The sequence below is a fragment of the Phaenicophaeus curvirostris genome, chromosome 11 (assembly GCF_032191515.1).
Source record: "Phaenicophaeus curvirostris isolate KB17595 chromosome 11, BPBGC_Pcur_1.0, whole genome shotgun sequence".
Taxonomy (NCBI): Eukaryota; Metazoa; Chordata; class Aves; order Cuculiformes; family Cuculidae; genus Phaenicophaeus; species Phaenicophaeus curvirostris.
In genome coordinates this window covers 16,937,518-16,959,205 of record NC_091402.1, presented here as the reverse complement: position 1 = coordinate 16,959,205, position 21,688 = coordinate 16,937,518, and the positions used below count along the sequence as shown (strand labels likewise).

Sequence of the window (21,688 nt, the reverse complement as noted above, 5' to 3'; positions counted from 1 at the left end):
CTTAGTGGTAGGACAAGTCCCCCTCCAAACCTCTGCAGGGTCCTGCCTGGTGCTGGCTGTGACCCACAGAGCTATATCCCTTTCCCCGGGAAGGGGCAATCTCGGCCTCAGCTCTGGCTGGCCCTGCTGCAGCTGCAGGAGCCGGGAGCGAGCCCGCTTCTTGTGCCCACGAGCCATTTGCTTGTTGATGTAAGACGAGCCTGTGAAACCAATTAGCAGAAGAGCGGTGGTGTTTGTTGGGGCTGAGAGTTCGGAGTTGGAAGGAGGAAAGAGAGGCTGGGGCAGCCCCCATTCTCCTCGCCAGCTCCCTCCTCCCACATGCCTTGTTTAGCTGTGACCTTCCTGTGCTGGGCGGCCAATAATGTTGTTTCATTCCTGGACTCGTTTCTCCCTGAGCGCGTGGCCCTTGTTGGCTTTGCTCTGGAGGAGGAGGAGGAATCTAATGTGCCGGAGCAGCTTTTAACACTCGTTTAGAAACACCAAACAAACAGCTGCTTCTTGCCAGCTGCCCCAGCGGAGCTTGGTTTAGGGGGAAGACCCATCCTGATGCTGGCTGCAGCTGCCATAATGAGCCCCAATCCCAGACTTGGGCAGGGGCTTTGCTGGGTTTAGGTGAACAGCAGTTCCCCACAGCTCTGAAGGGCTTTGTTGCCCTGTATATTGTGAGTTGTGGCTGCCTCGGCAGGAGGTGGGACCGCAGGCACTGATCCCCAGCTCAGCCGCTGCCCTAGAACATGTCCTGCATGCAGGGGGTCCAGCTCCCCCTGTTTAAACGCACTGAAGGTGATCAACCTCATGTGAATGCAGAGGATGGTGGTTAACTCCAGAGAAGCGATGGCTGCGGTGGGGCCCTGCAGAAATGGCCCCCAGCTCTGTACGGTCCATCAAGGCTGGGGATGTGGACAGTGTCCAACTGCTGCATGTTTCTCACTGTCTGCTTGTCTTTGCTTGCGGGGGTGGCATCCAGGACTAGCCCTGTGGGAGGAGGAGGAGGAGAAGGAGGAGGCTCCAGCTGGCTCAGACCCCAGGGCTGCAGCTGCCCAGATTTGCCAGGAATGCAAAGAGCTAGCACGTGCTCGGTTACAGTGTGAGCGTGTCCTTAGCATGAGCCTGTCCAGGCACTGGACTTAACGCTGGCAGATGCCTCCTGGTCCTACAGGGACCTCTGCCAGCACTGCGGGAGTAGGAGAAGAGGAGGGCATTGCCTGCAACAAAACCATCCCTTTCTCTGTGTCGGGACACGCCTTTCTCCTAAACTGACTCAGCCTTGGTTACTCTCTCCCTTGCCTGCTGCCTGTGGCTGCCTTTTGTCCTGCTCCATCTCAGTGTCGCTGGTGAAGCAGCCCTGTTCCTGTCTGCAGTCCAGGCCAGGGTGCAGAGCCTTGCCATTTGTCCCAGTTGGTGCTCCAAGTGGGCACTGGGCCCTGAGGCCAGCAAGTGCTGGTGTGAAACTGCCTGTAATTGCCTGGCTGCAGGCAGTTATGGGCCTGCGCCTCTGTTCATCTCTCATCCCACCGCTGTCTGTCAGGCCACATCTGCCTGCTTTATTGGGCATCATCCTGGTAAATGAGGCGTGGCGCTGGGGTGAGGTCCCCTTCCCAGCTGGCCCTGGCACAGTATTTGCTGGTGGAGAAAAACCCTTTTCCCCTGCCTGCCATGGTGGAGATACTTTCTCCTTTGATGACGTCTTGGATGTGGAGACCTCATCCCTATGTACGTGGGACCTGGCCAAAGGCCAGACAGATCCACGTGCTCTTCTGCACTGGCTCAGCTGCAGCTGTGGCTGATGCTGACCTGTCTCCTTCCCATCTGTGTCCTTGTCACCTGTGAGGCGGCTCTGAAGCAGGGCATCAAAATCCCAGCCCTCTGCTCAGCCACATCTGGCAGCTCCTGTCTTGTTCCTAGGGGGATTTGTAGATGTGGCTGTCACTCAGGAGGTCTTTCCTGCTCTGTGGGCTCCTTGCAATCACTCTGGCATTTATCATCACCCATCTGCTCCTCACTGCTCGTGGGGGAGTAACACACATCCTACAGCTGCCCAGGCTGCAGCCTGCCTGAGCAAGGTGACCCCGTGGCTCTGCTGCCTTGACCATGGCCATGCTCTCTCCTAGCTCTTCCCTGAGACCGGCCCCAGGCAGGGAGGGACCCGTCTGACGATCACTGGCGAGAACCTGGGCCTGAAGTTTGACGATGTTCGTTGGGGTGTTCGAGTTGGCAAAGTGATGTGCATCCCCATCGAGAGCGAGTACATCAGTGCTGAGCAGTAAGTGCCCGGCGAGGGGTGGGCATTCCCCAGGTTGCCTTGGTGGGTTGGGAGAGGGGTGCTGGTGTTCAAATGCTGCCTGTGGCTGCAGAAGACGTGGAGCTGACTGGGCGAGAAGTACCTGCTTGTTGTGGTTGCTCTGAGAGGGGCCTAAAGGCTTTGGGGAAGCTCCACCCAGGACTGGCAGTGCCAACAGCCACCACCTTGGTTTCTCATGAACCTGCTGGCATCTGGGACCTTTGATTGGTGTCAGATCTGTCCCTTCCTGAAGTCAGTCCGCCCCCACTATAGCACAGGGAGCATCTTACTGCCGAGGCAATGAGGGCTCCTTCCCCACGTCCCTTAGGATCGTGTGTGAAATCGGAGATGCCAGCTCAAGCAAGGTCCATGAAGCACGAGTAGAAGTTTGCATCCGCGACTGCTCGCCCAACTACCGAACCACATCCCCCAAGAACTTCACCTTCGTGGTAAGCCCCATGCCAAGGGATGTGTCTGACACTGTGGAAGTACGGGGATACCGTGTGGTGTAGGGTGGTTTTCCAGGCGGGTTGAAAAATTAGCTGTCATTTCCCTGGGTTGGGGGGGAGGCAGAGATTCTCTGAGCAGGTGTTGAGTCATGCTGTTGAATTTCTCCAAGGCTGCTGCTCTGCCTCCCCGTGGTCCTGCTGGCACTGCCAGCCCTTAGCACTGTGCCTTGCCGCTGTCCCACATGTCCCTCTCCTCTGCAGCCCTGTCACCTGCTCGGGGCTGCTCAGGGATGTGGGTTTCAGTCCCCAGCCTGTCTTACACCAGTGATGCTCTTTTCCTTTGACAGACGCCCACTTTCTCCCGCGTGGTCCCAGCTCGGGGCCCTCTCTCTGGTGGCACCTGGATCGCCATTGAAGGGAGCCACCTCAACGCTGGCAGCAACGTCTCTGTGACCATCGGGGGACGGCCCTGCACTTTTTCAGGGTGAGAGGCAACTCCAGAGGCAGTCAGACCCCTAGGTAGAGCAGCGGCTGGGAGTCCATACTGGGGAGCCAGGAGGGACCCCAGGAGCCAGACCCTCTGGGTGACCGGAGGTGTCTTCCCCTGAAACCACTGTGTGTCAGAGGCTGCAGGAAGAGCCTGAAGAACGAGGATTTTTCTCTAAAAGCACAGAGCCCTGAGGCATGAAGTGGATAATTTTTAGATTAGGGATGATAATGGAGCGGCTCTTTAAATATTTTCCTGCGGTAATTACTGGTTATCAGCCCTAATCGCTGCTGTTTGCAGCAGCCGCGCAATGGGAACGTTCAGGAGCCGCTCAGCCTTTCCAGGCTGCCTTTTGTTTCATATCTTGGGTTTATTTCCTTTTTACCTCGTTTCTCTCTTCACCACGCCCCATCCTCCCTCTCCATTCCCTGCAGTTTCAGTTTCAGGAGGGGAGAGGGGCAGGGGACTTGGAGGCAGCATCGTCTCCCCCCGGCCCCCTTGGCTCCCTCCTGCCCGGGCTCTGATGTGTTGGGTGTTTCTGCTCCAGGAGAAGCGCCCGTGAGATCCGGTGCAGGACCCCACCTGGGCACACCCCTGGTGGCTCCCCCATCCTCATCAACATCAACCGGGCAGAGCTGAGCAACCCGGAGGTGAAGTACAACTACACAGAAGACCCCACCATCCAGAAGATCGATCCTGAGTGGAGCATCAACAGGTGAGGTGGGAAGTGCCTGCAAGGAGCTTGTGGGACACGTGGTGGGCTGTTTACCGCATGAATCCCCTCCTCCTGATGGGTACATCTCAGTGCTGCTTCGATAGCTGCCGTGCTGTGCTCCAGGAATGTGGCAAGAGGAGTGTGAGCAATGGTTTGGCACTGAGGCCCTGCTAACTCCTGGCCTGCAGTGCTCAGCCTGGCAGGGGGCAAGAGCAGAGAGCGCTTTGGATCTGCTTAATTTCAGCTTGACATTTGGCGGCGGCAAATAAAATTAAAATATTTCCCATCGGGGGATTTTTTTGAAATGTTTACATATTTTTCTAAAAGGTTTGAATTGGCTGGAGAGGAGGCAAAGGAATCCATTAAAGCACTAGTGCCAAGGGAAACCTTCCCCAGGGTGTTGATGAGGACCAAAATCCCCAGGGGCACAGCCAAGCTCTCGGGGACCACGGGGCTTTTAAGACAAAGCTGTGGAGAAAACCCAGCAGGGTTCAGCCTGCCCTGCCACCCACTGCCTGTGTGGTGGAGAAGGGGATGGCACAGAGCACCTCCTCCTGCTTTCCCATTGTGGACGCCTGGTCTCCTTTAACTTGGGAGCTGCCTTCACACTCCAAACCTGGACACAGAGTGGGGTGTTAGTGTTAATTTGCAGGTTTTATATCTCTAGTTGGCCTCTGGGTCAGCTGAGATGATTTGGCAGTGGTGCATGCCAGGGGTGATGGCATCTGGGTGGGATAAGAGGCTCCCAGGGGATGGTGGTTCACCCAGGCTGGGGCAAAAGGGCATCTGGCTGGTGAAGGTGGGTGCTTCCCTCCCAGAAGCGGGAACCCAGTGCCAAGCTGCCTTTCCTAACCCTTTGTCTTCATGTCTCTAGTGGTGGGACACTTCTGACTGTGACTGGCACCAACCTGGCTACCATCAAAGAGCCCAGGATCCGGGCCAAGTACTGCAGCTCTGAAAGGGAGAACGTAAGTGTTGCTGGCTAGGACTGGGGGAGAGCTTAAGGAGGAGGGATGCTGTCCTTCTGAAATGGAGGACAGAAAGTGCATCCCTTGCCTGTCAGGTGTGATGGTGTGGAAGGGCTGAGGTCCAGGGGCTACCATCCAAAGAGAGGCACTGATCTCCCCTGCCAGTGTGCTGCTGGGAGAGTGTTGAAATCTGAGTGTGCGACACTGATAGGTTTATAGGATGTCTGCAGGATAGTGACAGAAAGAGCCTGTCCTCAGCAAGCTCCCACCTGCCACCCCTCACACATCCATTGCAGAAGGGAGTATCTCTCTCTGTCCCAAGGTGGGACGTGGCACCTGTTGATGTAACAGAACAGGACAGGAGATTCTAAATCTGAACCCTATTTCCAGAGCTACTGCTTGCAGGAGATCCCTATGGGTGTCTAATCCTGACCTCCCTGTCAGGAGCCAGGTCTGACCTCACTCTGCCTCCTGCAGAATTGCACTGTCTACAATGATACCACCATGGTGTGCTATGCACCCTCCATCGACAACCCTGAACGGAGTCCTCCGGAGGTTGGTGACCGCCCAGATGAGATTGGCTTTGTCATGGATAATGTCCAGGCCCTGCTGATCATCAACACTACCAACTTCGTCTACTACCCGGACCCTGTCTTTGAGCCACTCAGCCCCACAGGGATGCTGGAGCTGAAGCCCAGCTCTCCCCTCATCCTCAAGGTAAGGCAGCACGCACCCAAGGGCAGAGGGGTAGGATGTGTTCCTCTGTGGAGGTGGCTTTTTGTCTGTCCTGGGACAAAGTCCTGCACTATGAGAGCACAAATTTACTTTATGTTGTTTTTTTTTAGCATTCCACATTGCACAAGAACTGACAATCTCATTCCTTGTTCCTTCAAAGGGCAGAAACCTGCTCCCACCAGCTGCTGGTAACTCCCGCCTGAACTACACGGTGCTGATCGGAGACACTCCCTGCACCCTGACTGTCTCTGAGACCCAGCTCCTCTGCGAGTCTCCCAACCTCACTGGCCAGCACAAAGTCACGGTAAATGCTGATGCTGGTGCCTTTGCTTCTTGTGTTGCACAGAGGTTCGGTCTTTATCCCAGCACTGCCCCTGCCATGTACTGGTCCTCAGGAGATGACCAGATAGTTAGTGCACCTATGGGAGCATCCTCAGGAGCTGTTTTCCTTGCTCTCCCTAATGACATGTTTGGTAGGACCAAATACTTTGTCTCCCCGAGGCATACTTAGCGGGGTGTTCCAATGCCTTGGGTGGCCCTGGCTGCCCTGCCAACAACCTCCCCTCCCCGCTGGGTGCCGAGACAGCCTGTTCCAAGGTGGTAGGGGGTTCCCACACCTTCCCTCTGGTGCTGACTGATGCTGTAAAGAAGGATCCTTTGTGTATGGGGTTGTAGCACAGCAGTGCTTGTGCTCTAGGACCCCACCAGGTTGAAAGGCACCCAGCACGATCCTTCCCAGGCTCCCCACTCATGGGGTAACTCTTCACATCCCATCTGTTACTGTAATGTTGTCTGAATGAGCTATCAAACTGTGCTTGCTCCGTGCGCGTGCTGGCAGTGTGTGTCCTGCATCCCATTAAAAAGCAACGCAGCACTCTGGACCAGCTCCTGCCATCTCTGTGTTTTTCCACCTCCTCCTTTCCACCTTTCCTCCTTCCTCCCCCCAGGCTGGGAGTCATCCCCCAGTTCCCAGCAGAATGGGCATGGTGGGAGGGCTGCCCTGGGTGTATGCCTGCTGATGCCAGGTCTGTTTTTTCCCCCACCATGGTGCAGATCAAGGCTGGAGGGTTCGAGTTCTCCCCAGGAACGCTACAGATCTATTCAGACAGCCTGCTCACTCTGCCTGCCATCATTGGGATCGGTGGTGGGGGTGGTCTACTCCTTCTCATCATCATCATTGTCCTCATCGCCTACAAGCGCAAGTCCCGAGATGCTGACCGGACCCTGAAACGTCTCCAGCTGCAGATGGACAATTTGGAGTCCCGTGTGGCCCTGGAGTGCAAAGAGGGTGAGGGATCCCTGTGCTGTTAATGTGAGGGTCTTGGAGATGGTCTCATACTACCCTGAGGCTCAGTGTGCTCCCACCCTTTCCCTGCTGCTTTCCAGAGAGGGAATGGGCAAAGCTACTTTGTCCGAGGAAGCAAACTCATTTTGGATGGGATTTGGAGATTTTGCCAGTTAATAAATTCCCCTCCGTTTCTCCGAGTGGGAGAAAAGAGAGTGAGGAAGGTAGCAAGGGCTGCATGTGAACGGGCAGTCAGTCTCTCATTATATGACAGACGGATGCTGTGAAATTGGACAGAATTCCTTGTATGATCCTGCTGATAAAACTTAATTGCCCATTATCCCCCTGAGCTGGCTCCCGAGGCCCTGACCCTGCCAGCCACAGCCACAACCAACCTGGGTGCTGTGGATGGAGCAGGTACCAAAACCAAGATAATAAAAAGGGGAAGGATATAAAACCCCTTTGCTGCCCCAAATCCCCATCCGTACTCATGCCTGCGGATGGCACTGGTGACAGCAAGAGGGGAGCGAGCTGGTAGAGGGAATGGTGTCTTGTCTTCCACAGCTGGCAGATAAAAGGATCTGCTTTTAATTAAAAGGCACAATCTCTTCCCTGCCTTTTCTCTTTTCTAGTCCCACTAGTTACAGATAAGATAGCATGCCTTTCAAGCTGACGGTTTGTTTTTTCTCATCAGGCTGACGAGCCTGCAGTCCTCTGCCTGACTTTCAGCTCCCTTTAAAGTGCTGTTAATTTGATTTTTCTGAGGGTTCCCCCCCCACACTGCCTCAACCCCATTCCCTGGTGCATCTACAGGACTCCTTTCCCATCAGCTTTTCCCTGTAGGTGCAATTAAAGGTTCAGGACCTTCCCCCCTCCCAGCCCCCCCAAGCTGTGTCGCGTTCCCCTGGGAGTCGTGGCTGCCTCTGCTCGGATCGGGAGGTGCCAGGGTGGGTGTGTTCAAGCTCTTCTCTTGAGTAGTATTTAGGTCAAAAAGAAATGAGGACATTCTTGTGGTTTAGACTAACGATTTCCCCCAGAAGCTCTGGCTTCATTCGAGCCTTGCTGTTCTGTGCTGCCCCCACCATCCCTGGGAGGCTGTGAGCGCTACGCACAGGGGATTTGAATGCATGGGGACTTAGCAGTTGTGTTCCCAAATCTATTACTTCATTTATTCTGGGGAAGTCATCCCTGCTGTCTGCAACTCAGTTTCTCCATCTGTGAGACGGAGACAGCAATCACATCCTGCTTCGGGGAGAGATTCTGAGCCGATTCACATCTAGGGGGTTCCATCCATGGGGTGCTGGGAGGTATGGGAGAGGCTGGGGATTGATGCTATGTAATGGGACTCTGGGATGTGTGCTTAATTCTGCTTTTCCCACCCCAGCCTTCGCTGAGCTGCAGACTGACATTAACGAGCTGACCAACGACCTGGATGGGGCTGGCATCCCCTTTCTGGATTACCGCACCTACGCCATGCGGGTTCTCTTCCCGGGGATAGAAGACCACCCTGTGCTGAAGGAGATGGAGGTGTGGTACTGTCTGTCTGTCTCTGTAGTGTTTCACGCTGGGGATGTGTCCCTGCGTAGTCTTCTGCATGAGTCCCTATGCCCAAGGCGTAGGGCTGGAGAGATGCTTTGTTCAGCTGTTGGCCCAGCCTGATGCAGCAGAGTGACTTGCTGCGTGGCAGCCGACGCAAATGTGGACCGACTGCCAAATGGTTACTGCACTCTCTGACATTAATATCAATATTTATATTAATATCATTGCTGCTGTCATTTTCTACAGCACTTGCTTTATTCAATTGGGTTTGTTTGATGCCTGACCGGCCACTCATTTCTAGCAGCCTTGTCCGACATCGCCTGCTTGCTTGGCTCCATTCCCTCATGCATAACCCATCCTTGGCATCCTTCCTCTTCTCCCCAATCCAGCTCCCTCTCCTCTCCTGTCCTCCCCATGTCTATTTAATTTAGTACATGCAATTGCACAGCAATTGGCTTCTCGTTTGCTGGGCTGCTGAGGCCACTCCTGATTAGAGAAAGGAGGGGACTGACCTTAGGTTCCCCTCACTGCTGACCCAGCGCAGTAATTAATGTCGACGTGGGCTTTACAATGTATTTAGGAGAAGTAATCGGCCCTGGTGCAAGATGCACGGTCGCTAATTACAACACAACAGGCTCTTACCAACTGCAAGTGCACGTGCTGGTGTTGTACGGCCAGCATGGCTACAGCACAGGGGCCCTGGCCCTCTGCCTGCTCTCTTTCCCCGGTCCCTAATCCCAGCTCTGGAGGGCGGTGGGGTCCCTGTTTCCATGGATTTCCTCTCGCAGCTCAGGTTTCCGGATGCTCAGAGCCACAGCAGGCATGTGCGTAGTTCTCCCTGGGGCGTAGCCCTTCCTGTCTCTGTAAACGCCTGATTCTCCTCTCACCTCTGCTTTTGCTTTTAAGGATTTTCCCTGAAGAGAGAGGGGTGGAAAGGATATGAAAAAGAGTATAAAAGGAAGAATTTTGCATTGTCCATGTCAGGCTGGGTAGGAGTTCATCCCTTTCCAGCTCCTAATTCAAAACATCCCACTTGAGAGAGCACACCAGCTCAGCCTGGCCTGGGAAACACAGGGTTAAAGTTGCAAAGGAGAAAAAAAAAATCCCCAAAAGAGATTAAATAAAGCAACTACAGTTGTGTAAGCTTCATATAATTTAATCAGGTTTGCTTTTATTTGTCTGTTTACTCAGAGTGTAACATTAGCTATTGCAAGTGACGGGAAGGAAACGGCACTTGCTCACGCACACGCTAATCCGCAGTGAGCATCAGGCTGTTGGTACTGGCTCCCTTTCTTTTTAGGTTTTGGGGGTGGGAGGTTTGTTGCTCTGCGTGAATTTAAGCCTGATTAAATATTTAATTCAGTATTGTTCATTCATTTCTGCTAATGATCAGCAAATTAAACACAGGGGCCCAGAGAGGCGACAGGCCTGGGGGGAGTTTCAGGCATCGCTGTGCTGCATATGATGGGATTTTCACGTCCTCCCTTGCTTCCTGCCAAGTGTCTGATGGGGTGGTCATTGTTGGGCTGGACCTCTTTCCCATCTTATCAAGATCTTGCTGCTCTGCTAAAGGGAGAAGACCTCCTGTCCTGTGGTCTCCTTTGCCTGCTCTTGGCTGCAAAAGCACCAGCAGCACGCAGGGGTGGGGATGCGGCATGTCTCCCTCTGCCCCTGTTTTACTGGTGGGTCTTGAGGCTGAGGAGTCAACTGGCATCTCTGCAACCCCCACAGGGAGCAGCTGATGCTGCTGAACCACAGGCATCTGCCTGAGTTACCAGCATCGTGGTGTCAAGATCCCCGCATAGTCTGGAGGGAGGGACTCTGGAAAAACATAATTTAAAGCATTCCTGCTCCTAGCAGGATGTTATCCTCTGACCTGCATTAAGGGAAACTGAGTCATGTGCTTGCTTGCGTGGGGCCTGTGAGAGGAACCCCGGGGATGTGAGCAGAGAGGGTTTCCCATTCACCCATCACCTTTGTGGGATGCTCTGGAGCAGACATCGTCACTCACTGGATGGTGAGGGTGACAGTGGCTCCTGGCAGCTCATATTACAGAATTGACAAGGACTGGGTGGGAAACAGGGGTTTTGTCCAGTAGGAGAGAGTATTTTGAAGGGGGAAGTTACAACCATGTGGAATTTCATGGAGCTCTAGTCCAAAGTTTTGATTGAAGTGAAATGATTTGAGGTGTCAAAATCCTGTTCTTCATTTTGAGTTGGTGTTGTGAAATGAAAAGTGTTGTTTTGTCTCCAAATATTGACATGAAATGAAATTTTTCACTTATTCTCCCAGTCAGGAAGAGAAGGTGGGGAAAAAAAATAATTAAAATTGACATTTTACCACGGCAAGGCTTTTATTCAGAGGAAACCATCTTTTCTAATAGGAAAACATTGTGCTTTAAAAAAGTTCATTTCTGATAGGAAGTGTGGTTGGGGCTGACTGGAGCTGAGCTGACGGTGGCAGCGTGGGGATGAAAGCACCCCAGCCCAGTCCCTGCTGGGTTCTGAAATGCACCTTCAAATGTCTCAAGAGGAGGAGTATTTCAGGCTGTGTTTGGAGCAGGGCAGAGCCAGATTTTTGCTGTTTGCTTCTCTATCTGAAATCCAGCCCCTCAAAACCAGGCAGCTTACCTGCTGGCAGAGCTCAGGGTTGTGGCTTCGTTTGCTTCCTCTGCAATTCCCGAAGCACGTGTTGCAGTGTCTTGGGTGGGAATTGAGCTGCTTGTTAGCTGAAATGGAAAATTGTAATTTGTAATTTGTGTGTGTGTTTGGAAGAGAAAGAATGTTTGTTTATGGGAGGGAAGTTCCTCTACGTACCTGCACGTGCATGGGAGAAAGTCTTTGTATGGAAGCGTGTGTATATATTTACACCTATATGTACATTGATGTCCTGAAACTGTGTTAACCTGATGCTGAGATATTACAAACTAGATAATACTTCTGGAGGGAACTGAGGTTGATCAAAGAGAAAGCTTTGTAGTATGGAGAGAGCAAATCCACCCACTGTCTGACACTTTTCCATCCCTTCCTCCTGGGGATGAATCCAGGGTCTTGTGCAGCCCAGCCAACTTTTTCTCATCACCCTCCCCCTCATGCCCATCTCCTAGCTTTGCTCTATCCTTGTAGGTCCAGGCAAATGTGGAGAAGTCCTTGACCCTCTTTGGGCAGCTCCTGAACAAGAAGCATTTCTTGCTGACCTTCATACGCACTCTGGAGGCTCAGCGGAGCTTCTCCATGCGGGACCGTGGCAATGTGGCCTCCCTCATCATGACAGCACTGCAGGGCGAGATGGAGTACGCCACAGGTGTGCTGAAGCAGCTTCTCTCTGACCTCATCGAGAAGAACCTGGAGAGTAAGAACCATCCCAAGCTGCTCTTGCGGAGGTGAGTGACCATCCGAGAGGCTGGAACTATTGGACAGTGCCCAGGCTCTTCTGAGCACGTGGACATGAGCTAGTGCCCTTCAGGGATGCCGTCAGTGATGTCTTTGGTGTTGGCTGTGGCAATATCAGCGCTGGGTCTGTGGTCAAGTGTTACCTTACTTGTCTGCATGCAAGTGTGAGAAGGCTGTGGAATCACTCAGCTCCAGCCAACTCAGGAGTTGCCCAGGGGATGTTCTCACTCTGATTTGGCCTGTATTGGTTTGTGTGGTCTGGGAAGGAGGGAGTAAGATGCTCAGCAGCAGCCAGCCACGTAGAATCGTAGAATCCTTAGGCTGGAAAAGGCCGTTGATATTATCAAGTCCAACTGTACCTGTCCACTACTAAATCATATCCCGAAGCACGTCATCTACTTGTCTTTTAAATAGCTCCAGGGATGGGGACTCAACCACCTCTCTAGGCAACCTGTTCCAGCACTTAATAACTCTTTCCATGAAGAAGTTTTTCCTTATGTCCAAGAACGTCCTCCCTGGTGCAAGGAGGATGTATGCTGGCGTCAGATGCTGTTGGTTATTGCTGCAATGATGCTCCCATCTTCCTTCACTTCTCTGAGTGACCAGGCAGCCCCGCTTACCTCTCAGCACGTGGGACAACTCTTGCCTTGCCTGGTGGCTGCCTTGCTGCATGGCCTTCTCTGCAGGCAGCAGGCAGGAATCTTCCTTTCCCTGTTGCCTCCTTGAGGCTTGCCCACCTTGCCTGGCATGTGGGGATTTTCCTAAAGCTAAGCAGGTCTTTGCAAGCTGGGAGCCTCACTCGGGCTGGAGGGGAGTGCGAGCAGGAGGCAGCCTGCCAAGCCCTGCCATGAGTCTGCCTGACCCATCAATATTTAACGATAGCTTTGAGCTCTCCTTCATCACGGGCTGATGAATATTGAAAGGTACACCAAGTGCTGAACAAAAACAATTAATAAGCTCTACCAGTCCAGCTCGAAGCCCTCCAATGCCATCTTCTTGCTCTGCACACCTTTTCTGTGCCTCCCCATTTCTGCCTCCACCAGCCCAATGCCATCAGCCTCCAGTAGTGATGCAGGGGCAGCTGAGAGCCACAGGGCTGGCACCAGAAATACCCAAGAAAACCAGGGCACGTTTCAAACATCAACCAATGTTCATGGCATGGCCAGACCAGACAAAGCCTTTCAGTAATTTTGTGCCTGGAGAAGAAACAGGCGTGAGCTGGTCCCAGTTACATCCCTGCTGCCTTACCTACACCAAACTTCACTGAAGTATTTAAACTACATTTCCAGCTCCTGGGTCTCTCAGAGCATCACAAAGCCACTGCCATTGGAGCAAAACTCCAGAATGAAGTAAATCCATAAAATATAAATAAAAGGCAGTGTGAGGAGGCCAGCAGCTGCAGTGGCTGAGCTGTGGGAGTGACACAGGGGCAGAACCAGCTCTGGGAGAGCTGGCAGCCCAAGGACTGTCAGCCCAAGGGCTCTCCTGCCACAGAGCTCGAAGGCCCGTCCTAGGTGGAGATGCAGGAGGTTTAGCACAGGGATGAGGTCCCCTGGCCGATATCTTGCTCGGCCTCCCTGAGTGATATTTAATGAAGAGACTGTTCTTCCTGCAGCCACAGTGCAGAGCAGGCGGTGCTGAGGGCTGTGCTTCTCCATCCTTTTGATTAGCCCTGCTGTTGGGCGCAAGAGTGTGCTTACTGCCCAGGGCAACTGGATTAACATTGATCTAACTGGAGAGAGCTGTTATTTATTTATTTCGTTATTGGATAATCCTCTCGTTGCTGTAGCATCTGTCCCTATCACGGATAAAGAGAAACATCCACTGGAGCCCGGATGGTGGCACTTCAGATGAGTATTACAGGCTTGTCTGTGAAGGACCTGGTCTGGGGCCAGGGGGGATGTCTGCTGCGTAACTTCAGTCCAACCCCTCCTTTGCTTTCTCCCCACATCCCTTCTCCCTTTCTTCTTCCCCTTGATGGATTAATCTTTCCTGGCAGGTGCAGGAAGGCTTGGAGGTTCAGGTATTACTGTCCCCTAGTGATTTAAGGGGAACCGTGCGATTCCAGGGGGTGGCACAAAGGACTAAGCACAAGAGAAAGCCTGGGATGGGACCATATGACCCAAGTCAATTTGAATAAACTCTGGGAAAGTGGATTTCCTACTCCGGCCATCTGGCCATCAGAAACTGCTCTTGGCCCATCTGCTGGGCATGACATTGCCATTGGGCAGTGGTGGCATTGGGCAGTGGGGCTCCTGGTGGCTCAGAGGTTCAGGTTCCTTCTGGCTTTCGCTTCTTGAGCCCGTTTCTGTCTGTTCCTCTGATGCAACAAGAATGCAGCCACATCCCTGTGGTTATTAGTATTGCTTGTGCTTTCAGGAGCATCTGCGTTTGCAAGTGGCTTATCTGATGATTAATAGGTGGATAAGCTGAAGAAGCTCAACCAGAGAGGGTTGGGGGACAGGCTGTTATTCTTACTTTAAAGGAAGTGAAAGCCTCTTTAAGAACAATGGACATGTTAAGGGGAGTTTTAATGTTATGGGAGCAAGACGAGGCTGTGGTGCAGAGACTGATGTGTTAAGCTGCCCTTGTAGGGCTGCACGGTTCACTTCTACCACCCTCAGCAACCAGGCTGTCCCCTTCCTCTGGTGCGGCACGTTCTGGCTGTAGTACCACTACCCTGAGATCTATTCGGACACACCACGTCTCACACCCATCCTGTGGGGACGTGCTCTCCCTCTTGTCTCCATGCTATGTGATGATGCTCCCAAACAGACACAGGTGACTTCAGTGGATACTCCCTGCCATGCTGCTTTGGAGCACAGTGGCATCTGGATTTGAGCCATGGTTTAGAAAACTAGGGGTCAAGATCTAACTTTGCCTTGCAGCCTCAGCTCTTGCCTTCAGGCCTAGCTTTAAATGGGGAGTTTGAGGAAGGTTTGGTGATACTTTACCTGACTTGGTTGTCTCATACAATCCTCCTGTGGAGGGAGCTGCCAATGAGACATGACAGGAGGTACCAGGGAGGAGTGAAAAGCTGTTCACCCCCTGGGTGAGACTCTCTATGGGACAGGGTTGTGCTCGGCTCTCTCCAGTTCTTCAAATATGCTGGACACCTACTTGCTTCTCCCTCCTGAAGACATGCTGTGGCTCAGCCTTGTGGGTGAACAGGCTTTTCCACTGCAGCTTTTGCTGTCTGCGTATGCCCCTTTGCTTTGAGGCTCCTGCCTTTCCATATGTGACCTTTTAAAGCCAGAAATAATTTAGCCACAGTCTAAGGCTGAAGTGGCAATAGGTGAGATCTGAGACCTTTAATATCCTCTGCTGATGCCTTTGCTCTCTGCCTTCCCTACAGAACAGAGTCGGTGGCAGAGAAGATGCTGACAAATTGGTTCACATTTCTACTCTACAAGTTTCTGAAGGTGAGTTTGGGAATGGTTGGCAACCCGATGTAGCTGGGGAGGTGGTTCCTGCCTCACTAGGACAGGCAGTGTTATACCCAGAGCCTGGGCTGACGTGCTCCTCAGCACTGCCACTCTCTCCTGGAGCAGAGATTGCTTCCCAGGCCTCTGTTCCCATCTTGTGTTGCTGAGATGTGATTAGTGATTCTGGGTTTCCTTTTGGGGAAAGTGCTGAGACTGAAGAATGAAATCCAGATGAGAATTGCTTAATGCATAGTGGGTTTGAGATCTTTGTAAAAGTGCCTGGAGAAAGGATAAATCTGAAGCAACTCAGCTGAGTCTTGAATCCCTTTGGAGTGGTCCCCATTCCTCTCTCCTTGCCTCTGCTTGTGTAACTTGGGGAGGAAAAAGCCCCGGGAGCTGGTACTTCTGTAGACATCACTGTGCTCGGAGGATATGTCTGCCTGTTTGAGCTGTAGTTCGATGTGCTGTGCTTTTCACCTAACACTGCTGCTTTTCCTTCATCTCTTTGACACTGAAACTCCTTGTTAGGGGAATCACTTCCTTCAGGCATCTCTGCTGCTGCTTCCTCTCCAAAAGGTGCTGCAGTGGCGATGGGTGCCCCATGGGCCTGTTGGCAGCTGGGGATGCAGCTCTCTCTGCAGTCTCTTCATGAGGGTGTGGGTGGCACTGGATCTCCTCATGCCCCTGCCTGTGTTGGTGAGCCCGGTATCTTGAACTCACCTTTTTCCCAGTTTCCCAGCGGAAGAGGATGCCAAGGTGTAAGGGCTGCTTTTACTGCTGGTTCACCCAACCCATATTGAGAACGTTTTTCCCATCAGCACCAGTGCTTCTACCTGCTAGAGCGACAGCAGCAGCCATGTGGGTTACGCGGCTGTGGCTCCTGCCTGTGAACCACTGGGCTGGTCTTTCTGTTGCTTCAGGATGACACTGATGGGGCAAGCAGCATCTCTGATCCCACTGTGGGTTTGTCAGCCAGCAGAGCTGTTTCTTGGGATCCTGCCTGGTGTCAGCGCAGCGAGGCTGGGTGGCACGCAGCTGGTTTTGTGGGATTTCATCCCTCATTAAGATAAAGAGGGTTTGAACCATTTCCAGCCAAGAGATGAGAGCAAGCAGGAGTCTGTGCAGATCTCAAGTGATCGTCAATGAGAGGTGATTTATAATATCACTTACATGCACTTGGCTTTTTGCCTCCATCGAGGGATAGCCTGTATCTATAAAAATCTAGCTATAGCATGTGGCAGGCTGCTTTCCAGAGGTGGGAGAGGAGAAAAACTGTGCTGGTTATGGGGAGATGGCAAACATCCTGCCGCCTTTTTGTGCTGGGGCTTTGCTCAGTGTGGCCACACTCCACTCCTGCAGTGGCAGTGCCTGGTGGGACCAGGTAGGACACTGGCAAATGGCTCTGCGGGCTCTGTGAGGTTGGTGGGACAGGCAGGAGTAGGTCTTGCTGTGGATGAATTTCCTTAGGGCTCCTTGAAGCAAGACAAGTTTGTGCTTTGGCCAACCAAAGTGCAGAGCACAGCCTTTGAACACCCACAGTGGCATTTTTGCGGGGGTGAACACACCTGGGGGTGGTAAGGGAGATACGGGCACTCTGGAGCTAGCTACTCCAGTTTACCAGGCAATTGGGAACGAACTCTGTTCCCTCTAAGAGGGCTGAAGGCTCGGCAGCTCAGCTGAAGTGCATTTACACCAATGCACGCAGCATGGGGAATAAGAAGGAAGACCTGGAAGCTGTTGTAGTGCAAGGAGGCTATGATGTCGTTGCCATCACGGAAACGTGGTGGGATGACTCATATAACTGGAGTGCAGCTACGGTGGGGTACAAACTCTTCAGGTGGGATAGGAAGGGTAGGAGAGGAGGCGGGGTAGCCCTCTTTGTAAGGGAGGACTTGGACACCGTTGAGATGGATTGTGGCGATGAGGAGATTGAGTGCCTGTGGGTTAAAATGAGAGGAGCCCATAAGAAGGTAGATTGTGTGATGGGAGTCTGTTACAGACCACCCAGCCAAGGAGAAGCAGCTGATGAGCTCTTCTATAAACAGCTGGGGTTAATCTCTAGATCGATGCCTCTTGTTCTTGTGGGAGACTTCAATCTTCCTGATATCTGCTGGAAGTACAATAGAGCAGAAAGGAAGCAGTCTAGGAGGCTCCTGGAGTGTGTGGAAGACAACTTCCTTGCACAGCTGGTGAGCGAACCAACAAGGGAGGGTGCCCTCCTGGACCTGCTGTTTGTGAACAGAGAAGGCCTTGTGGGGGATGTGGCTGTAGGAGGACACCTAGGACAAAGCGATCGTGAGATGATAGGGTTTTCTGTTCTAGGTGAAGTGAAGAGGGTGGTTAGCAGGACAGTAGCATTGAATTTCCAGAGGGCAGACTGAGCTCTTCAGAAGGCTGGTAGACAAAGTCTCGTGGGAAACAGTCCTTAAGGGCAAGGGAGCCCATGAGGGCTGGGAGCTCTTCAAAAAGGAAATCCTAGCAGCTCAGGAGAAAGCCATCCCCATGTTCCGGAAAAAAAGCTGGCAGGGGAAAAAACCAGCTTGGTTGAACAGAGAGATCTTGAGTGATATCAAGAAGAAGAGAAATGTTTATGGGCTCTGGAAAAGAGGGGACAGGCCTCTTGGGTGGACTACAGGAGGGAAGTGAGATGGTGTAGAGAAAAAAACAGAAGGGCTAAGGCTCAACTAGAAATCAGATTGGCCAAGTCTGTGAAAGATAACAAAAAATCTTTCTATAAATATATAAATAATAAAAGGAGAACTAGGGAGACAATACAGTCCCTATTAAGCGCAGAAGGAACAACAGTGACAGGGGGTGAGGAAGAGGCTGAGGTACTTAATGCCTTCTTTGCCTCAGTCTTTAATTGTAAAGAAAGTTGTTCCCTCTGTGTACAAACCCAGGAGCTAGAGGAGCAAAATGAGGCTCCCATGATCCAAGAGGAGGTGGTCAGAGCCTTGCTAGCCCGACTAGACACCCACAAGTCTATGGGGCCAGATGAGATTGAAGGGTATTCCAAGGGTATTGAAGGAGCTGGCAGATGTGCTGGCCAAACCCCTTTCCATCATCTTCCAGCAGTCCTGGAAGACTGGGGAAGTTCCACTGGACTGGAGGCTGATGTTGTGCCCATCTACAAGAAGGGTCGCAGGGAGGATCCAGGGAACGACAGGCCTGTCAGTCTGACCTCAGTGCCAGGGAAAGTCATGGAGCAGGTCATCTTGAGTGCTATCATGAAGCACATGCAAGAGATCAGGCCCAGTCAACACGGGTTCACAAAAGGCAGGTCTTGCCAGACTAACCTGATCGCCTTCTATGACAAAGTGACTCGGCTGCTGGACAAGGGAAAGGCTGTGGATGTATCTTCCTGGACTTCAGTAAAGCCTTTGACACAGTTTCTCACAGCATTCTGCTTTGGAAACTGTCAGCCTCTGGCCTGGACAGGCGCACACTCTCCTGGGTGGAAAACTGGTTGGATGGAGGGCCCAGAGAGTGGTGGGAAATGGTGTGAAATCCAGCTGGAGGCCAGTGACAAGTGGGGTTCCCCAGGGCTCAGTGCTGGGTCCAGCCCTGTTCAATGTCTTTAGCAATGACCTGGATGAAGGCATCGAGTGCACCCTTAGCAAGTTTGCAGGTGACACTAAGCTGGGTGGAAGTGTCGATCTGCTGGAGGGTCGGGAGGCTCTGCAAAGGGATCTGAACAGGCTGGACCACTGGGCTGAGTCCAACGGCATGAGGTTTAACAAGGCCAAATGCCGGGTCCTGCACTTGGGGCACAACAACCCTATGCAGTGCTACAGACTAGGAGAAGTCTGTCTAGAAAGCTGCCTAGGGGAGAGGGACCTGGGGGTGTTGGTTGACAGCGACTGAACATGAGCCAGCAGTGTGCCCAGGTGGCCAAGAAGGCCAATGGCATCTTGGCTTGTATCAGAAACGGTGTGACCAGCAGGTCCAGGGAGGTTATTCTCCCTCTGTACTTGGCACTGGTGAGACCGCTCCTTGAATCCTGTGTTCAGTTCTGGGCCCCTCACCACAAGAAGGATGTTCAAGAGCGAGTCCAGAGAAGAGCAACGAAGCTGGTGAAGGGGCTGGAGAACAGGCCTTATGAGGAGCGGCTGAGAGAGCTGGGGGTGTTTAGCCTGGAGAAGAGGAGGCTGAGGGGAGACCTCATTGCTCTCTCCAACTACCTGAAAGGAGGTTGTAGAGAGGAGGGTGCTGGCCTCTTCTCCCAAGTGACAGGGGACAGGATGAGAGGGAATGGCCTCAAGCTCTGCCAGGGGAGATTTAGGCTGGACATTAGGAAAAAAATTTTCACGGAAGGGGTCATTGGGCACTGGCAGAGGCTGCCCAGGGAAGGGGTTGAGTCACCTTCGCTGGAGGGGTTTAAGGGACGGGTGGATGAGGTACTAAGGGAAATGGTTTAGTGTTTGATAGGAATGGTTGGACTCGATGATCCAGTGGGTCTCTTCCAACCTGGTGATTCTATGATTCTATGATTTTGGGGATGTTTTGCATTCTTGTGTGTGACTTGATGCCCTTGGCCTGTCACTGGCTGGGCTGGGCTGTGTAAACCGGTGATGGGGGCATATTTGCCTTGTTTTGAAGCTGTTTTGGATCAGCTCACATGCCACCACTTCCTGCATCTCTCCTTGTGCAGCCCTGTCCCTCTTCAGAGGGGCTTCTAGACACATCGCCAATGTGGGGCAAGTCTGAGGATGAGCAGCAGCAGGCAACAGACAAGATGGGAGCAGGGCAGTATCTTTCTATAAAATTCTTGGCAATGCTGTAGCTTTGGCAGGGGAAAATGCAGCCAGTCTCTGGATGGTAGCATCAGGAGACAGAAGTCTGACCTAGATGAACCATTACAGGAGGAATATGCGGAGGGCCTGGATAAATGTGTTGGCTGTGAGATTTGTTATGTTGGGGATCATCTCCCTGGGGAAGTGGTTGAAACTCTATCACTTGGGTCACTAGCATTAGACTGGAAGAGACTTGAGGTTTCACTCATGGGTCTCCTGGGATGGTTCCTCCAGAAGAAGCCCATGGGGCTCTTTCTGCCTGTCCACTGGCAGAGAGGATTACAGGTGGCATCAAAAGCAGAAGATGGGGAGGTATCACAGCAGTCAGTTTGCCAGCAGGGAAACTGCACCAAACCGTGGTAATTGTGCATGTAAATGAGGGAGGCGGATGTGTGCCCAGCTGCCAGATCAGCTCTCAGCAAACCTGCCTGGAGCAGGGCTCAGTGCTCAGCATTGCGTGGCTGTAATGTGCTGGGGTGAGGGATGGGAACAGGGACAGGACAGTCCTCCCTGCCTGGGGCGTGCAGTGTGGGGAGCCAGCGAGGGTTGGTGCTTTCATGGGGACCCTGTAGTAGCATTTATCAGACTCTTAATGAGACACCCTGGGGAAAGGGAGAGGGATAAACTGAGACAAGTGTTGAAAAATGCACAATATTAGGTGCCTGATGAGCTAGATCTAGTCAATAAGACAGTTTGAGCGTTGGCAGGCTTGCCTCCGTCTGCTCCCAACGTACCTTCATGTGCATGCACGGGTGTGTTTGCAGCTGCCCTCCTCCAGCTCAGCTCACACAGAGAGCCCTTCCCAAAGCTCCCCTCACTGAGGCTCCCAGCAGTGACCGAGGTGAATCGGGGCTGGCACGGCTGTGTTTGGGGACAGGCTGCCTTCCATCAGCCTGCAGGGCCAACTGGTCCCATCTCAGTGGTCCCCTCCTGTGTCTTTCACCTGATGGACATCATCATCCTGGGGTATCTCCCAGTGCCGGTTTCTGTGGTCCTTCTTCATTTTGTTGGTCTCTGTCAGGGATGAGCCCTAAACCATCCGCGTATGTTGTGGCTCAGTGAGCTGTGAACAATAGCAGCATCTCAGCCCTGATCCTCAAGAGCTGGTGGCAACAGTGAGGTTTGGAGTGAGGTTTTAAAGATAGGACTCAGATTTTTTCCCCATGTTTTGGTGGAGAGGCCAAGCTGCAATGGGGAGGATACACAGAGTCAGGGGGATAGGACAGAGGGGCTGTTTCAGTTGACATTAGGACACAGAGGAGCCTATGTGGTACTGCAGGATTGATGTATCCATCCCCACCACCACTGATGCCTCCATCCCTGTGGGGAGGCTATGGGGCCAACTCTAATCCACGCATCCAAAAAGAGATGCGGGGAATAACCCTATCAGCCTGGCCGATGAGGTGATGCTGTGATGCCTGGAGAGCAATTAGGTCAGCAAGGTGGGAAGGGCTGGTTGAACTCACTTCTTTCAGTGGGCATCCCCAGAGATGGGCACAGAGCTGCAAACTGGGGACAGCAACCACGCTTCGCTTGGAAAGGGGATATCTGTGGGCTGAGATGGGAGCAGGATTCCCACTGCAGGCTGTCCTCCATCCACACCACTTCTGCAGACTTGG

The 21,688-nt window shown here is 52.7% G+C and overlaps 1 protein-coding gene across 2 annotated transcripts in view; it reads left to right on the top strand.

The window, feature by feature from the left end:
- PLXNA1 (plexin A1) overlaps positions 1-21,688 on the top strand; it is a 120,667-nt gene that overhangs the window by 82,054 nt on the left and 16,925 nt on the right. For both annotated transcript variants that reach the window (XM_069865939.1, XM_069865938.1), the window contains exons 13-23: positions 2,112-2,263; positions 2,610-2,730; positions 3,078-3,214; positions 3,765-3,932; positions 4,807-4,900; positions 5,378-5,617; positions 5,796-5,939; positions 6,689-6,923; positions 8,305-8,447; positions 11,585-11,841; positions 15,207-15,273. In XM_069865939.1, the coding sequence (XP_069722040.1) occupies positions 2,112-2,263; positions 2,610-2,730; positions 3,078-3,214; positions 3,765-3,932; positions 4,807-4,900; positions 5,378-5,617; positions 5,796-5,939; positions 6,689-6,923; positions 8,305-8,447; positions 11,585-11,841; positions 15,207-15,273 (1,758 nt within the window). The remainder of the gene's footprint in view (positions 1-2,111; positions 2,264-2,609; positions 2,731-3,077; positions 3,215-3,764; positions 3,933-4,806; positions 4,901-5,377; positions 5,618-5,795; positions 5,940-6,688; positions 6,924-8,304; positions 8,448-11,584; positions 11,842-15,206; positions 15,274-21,688) is intronic.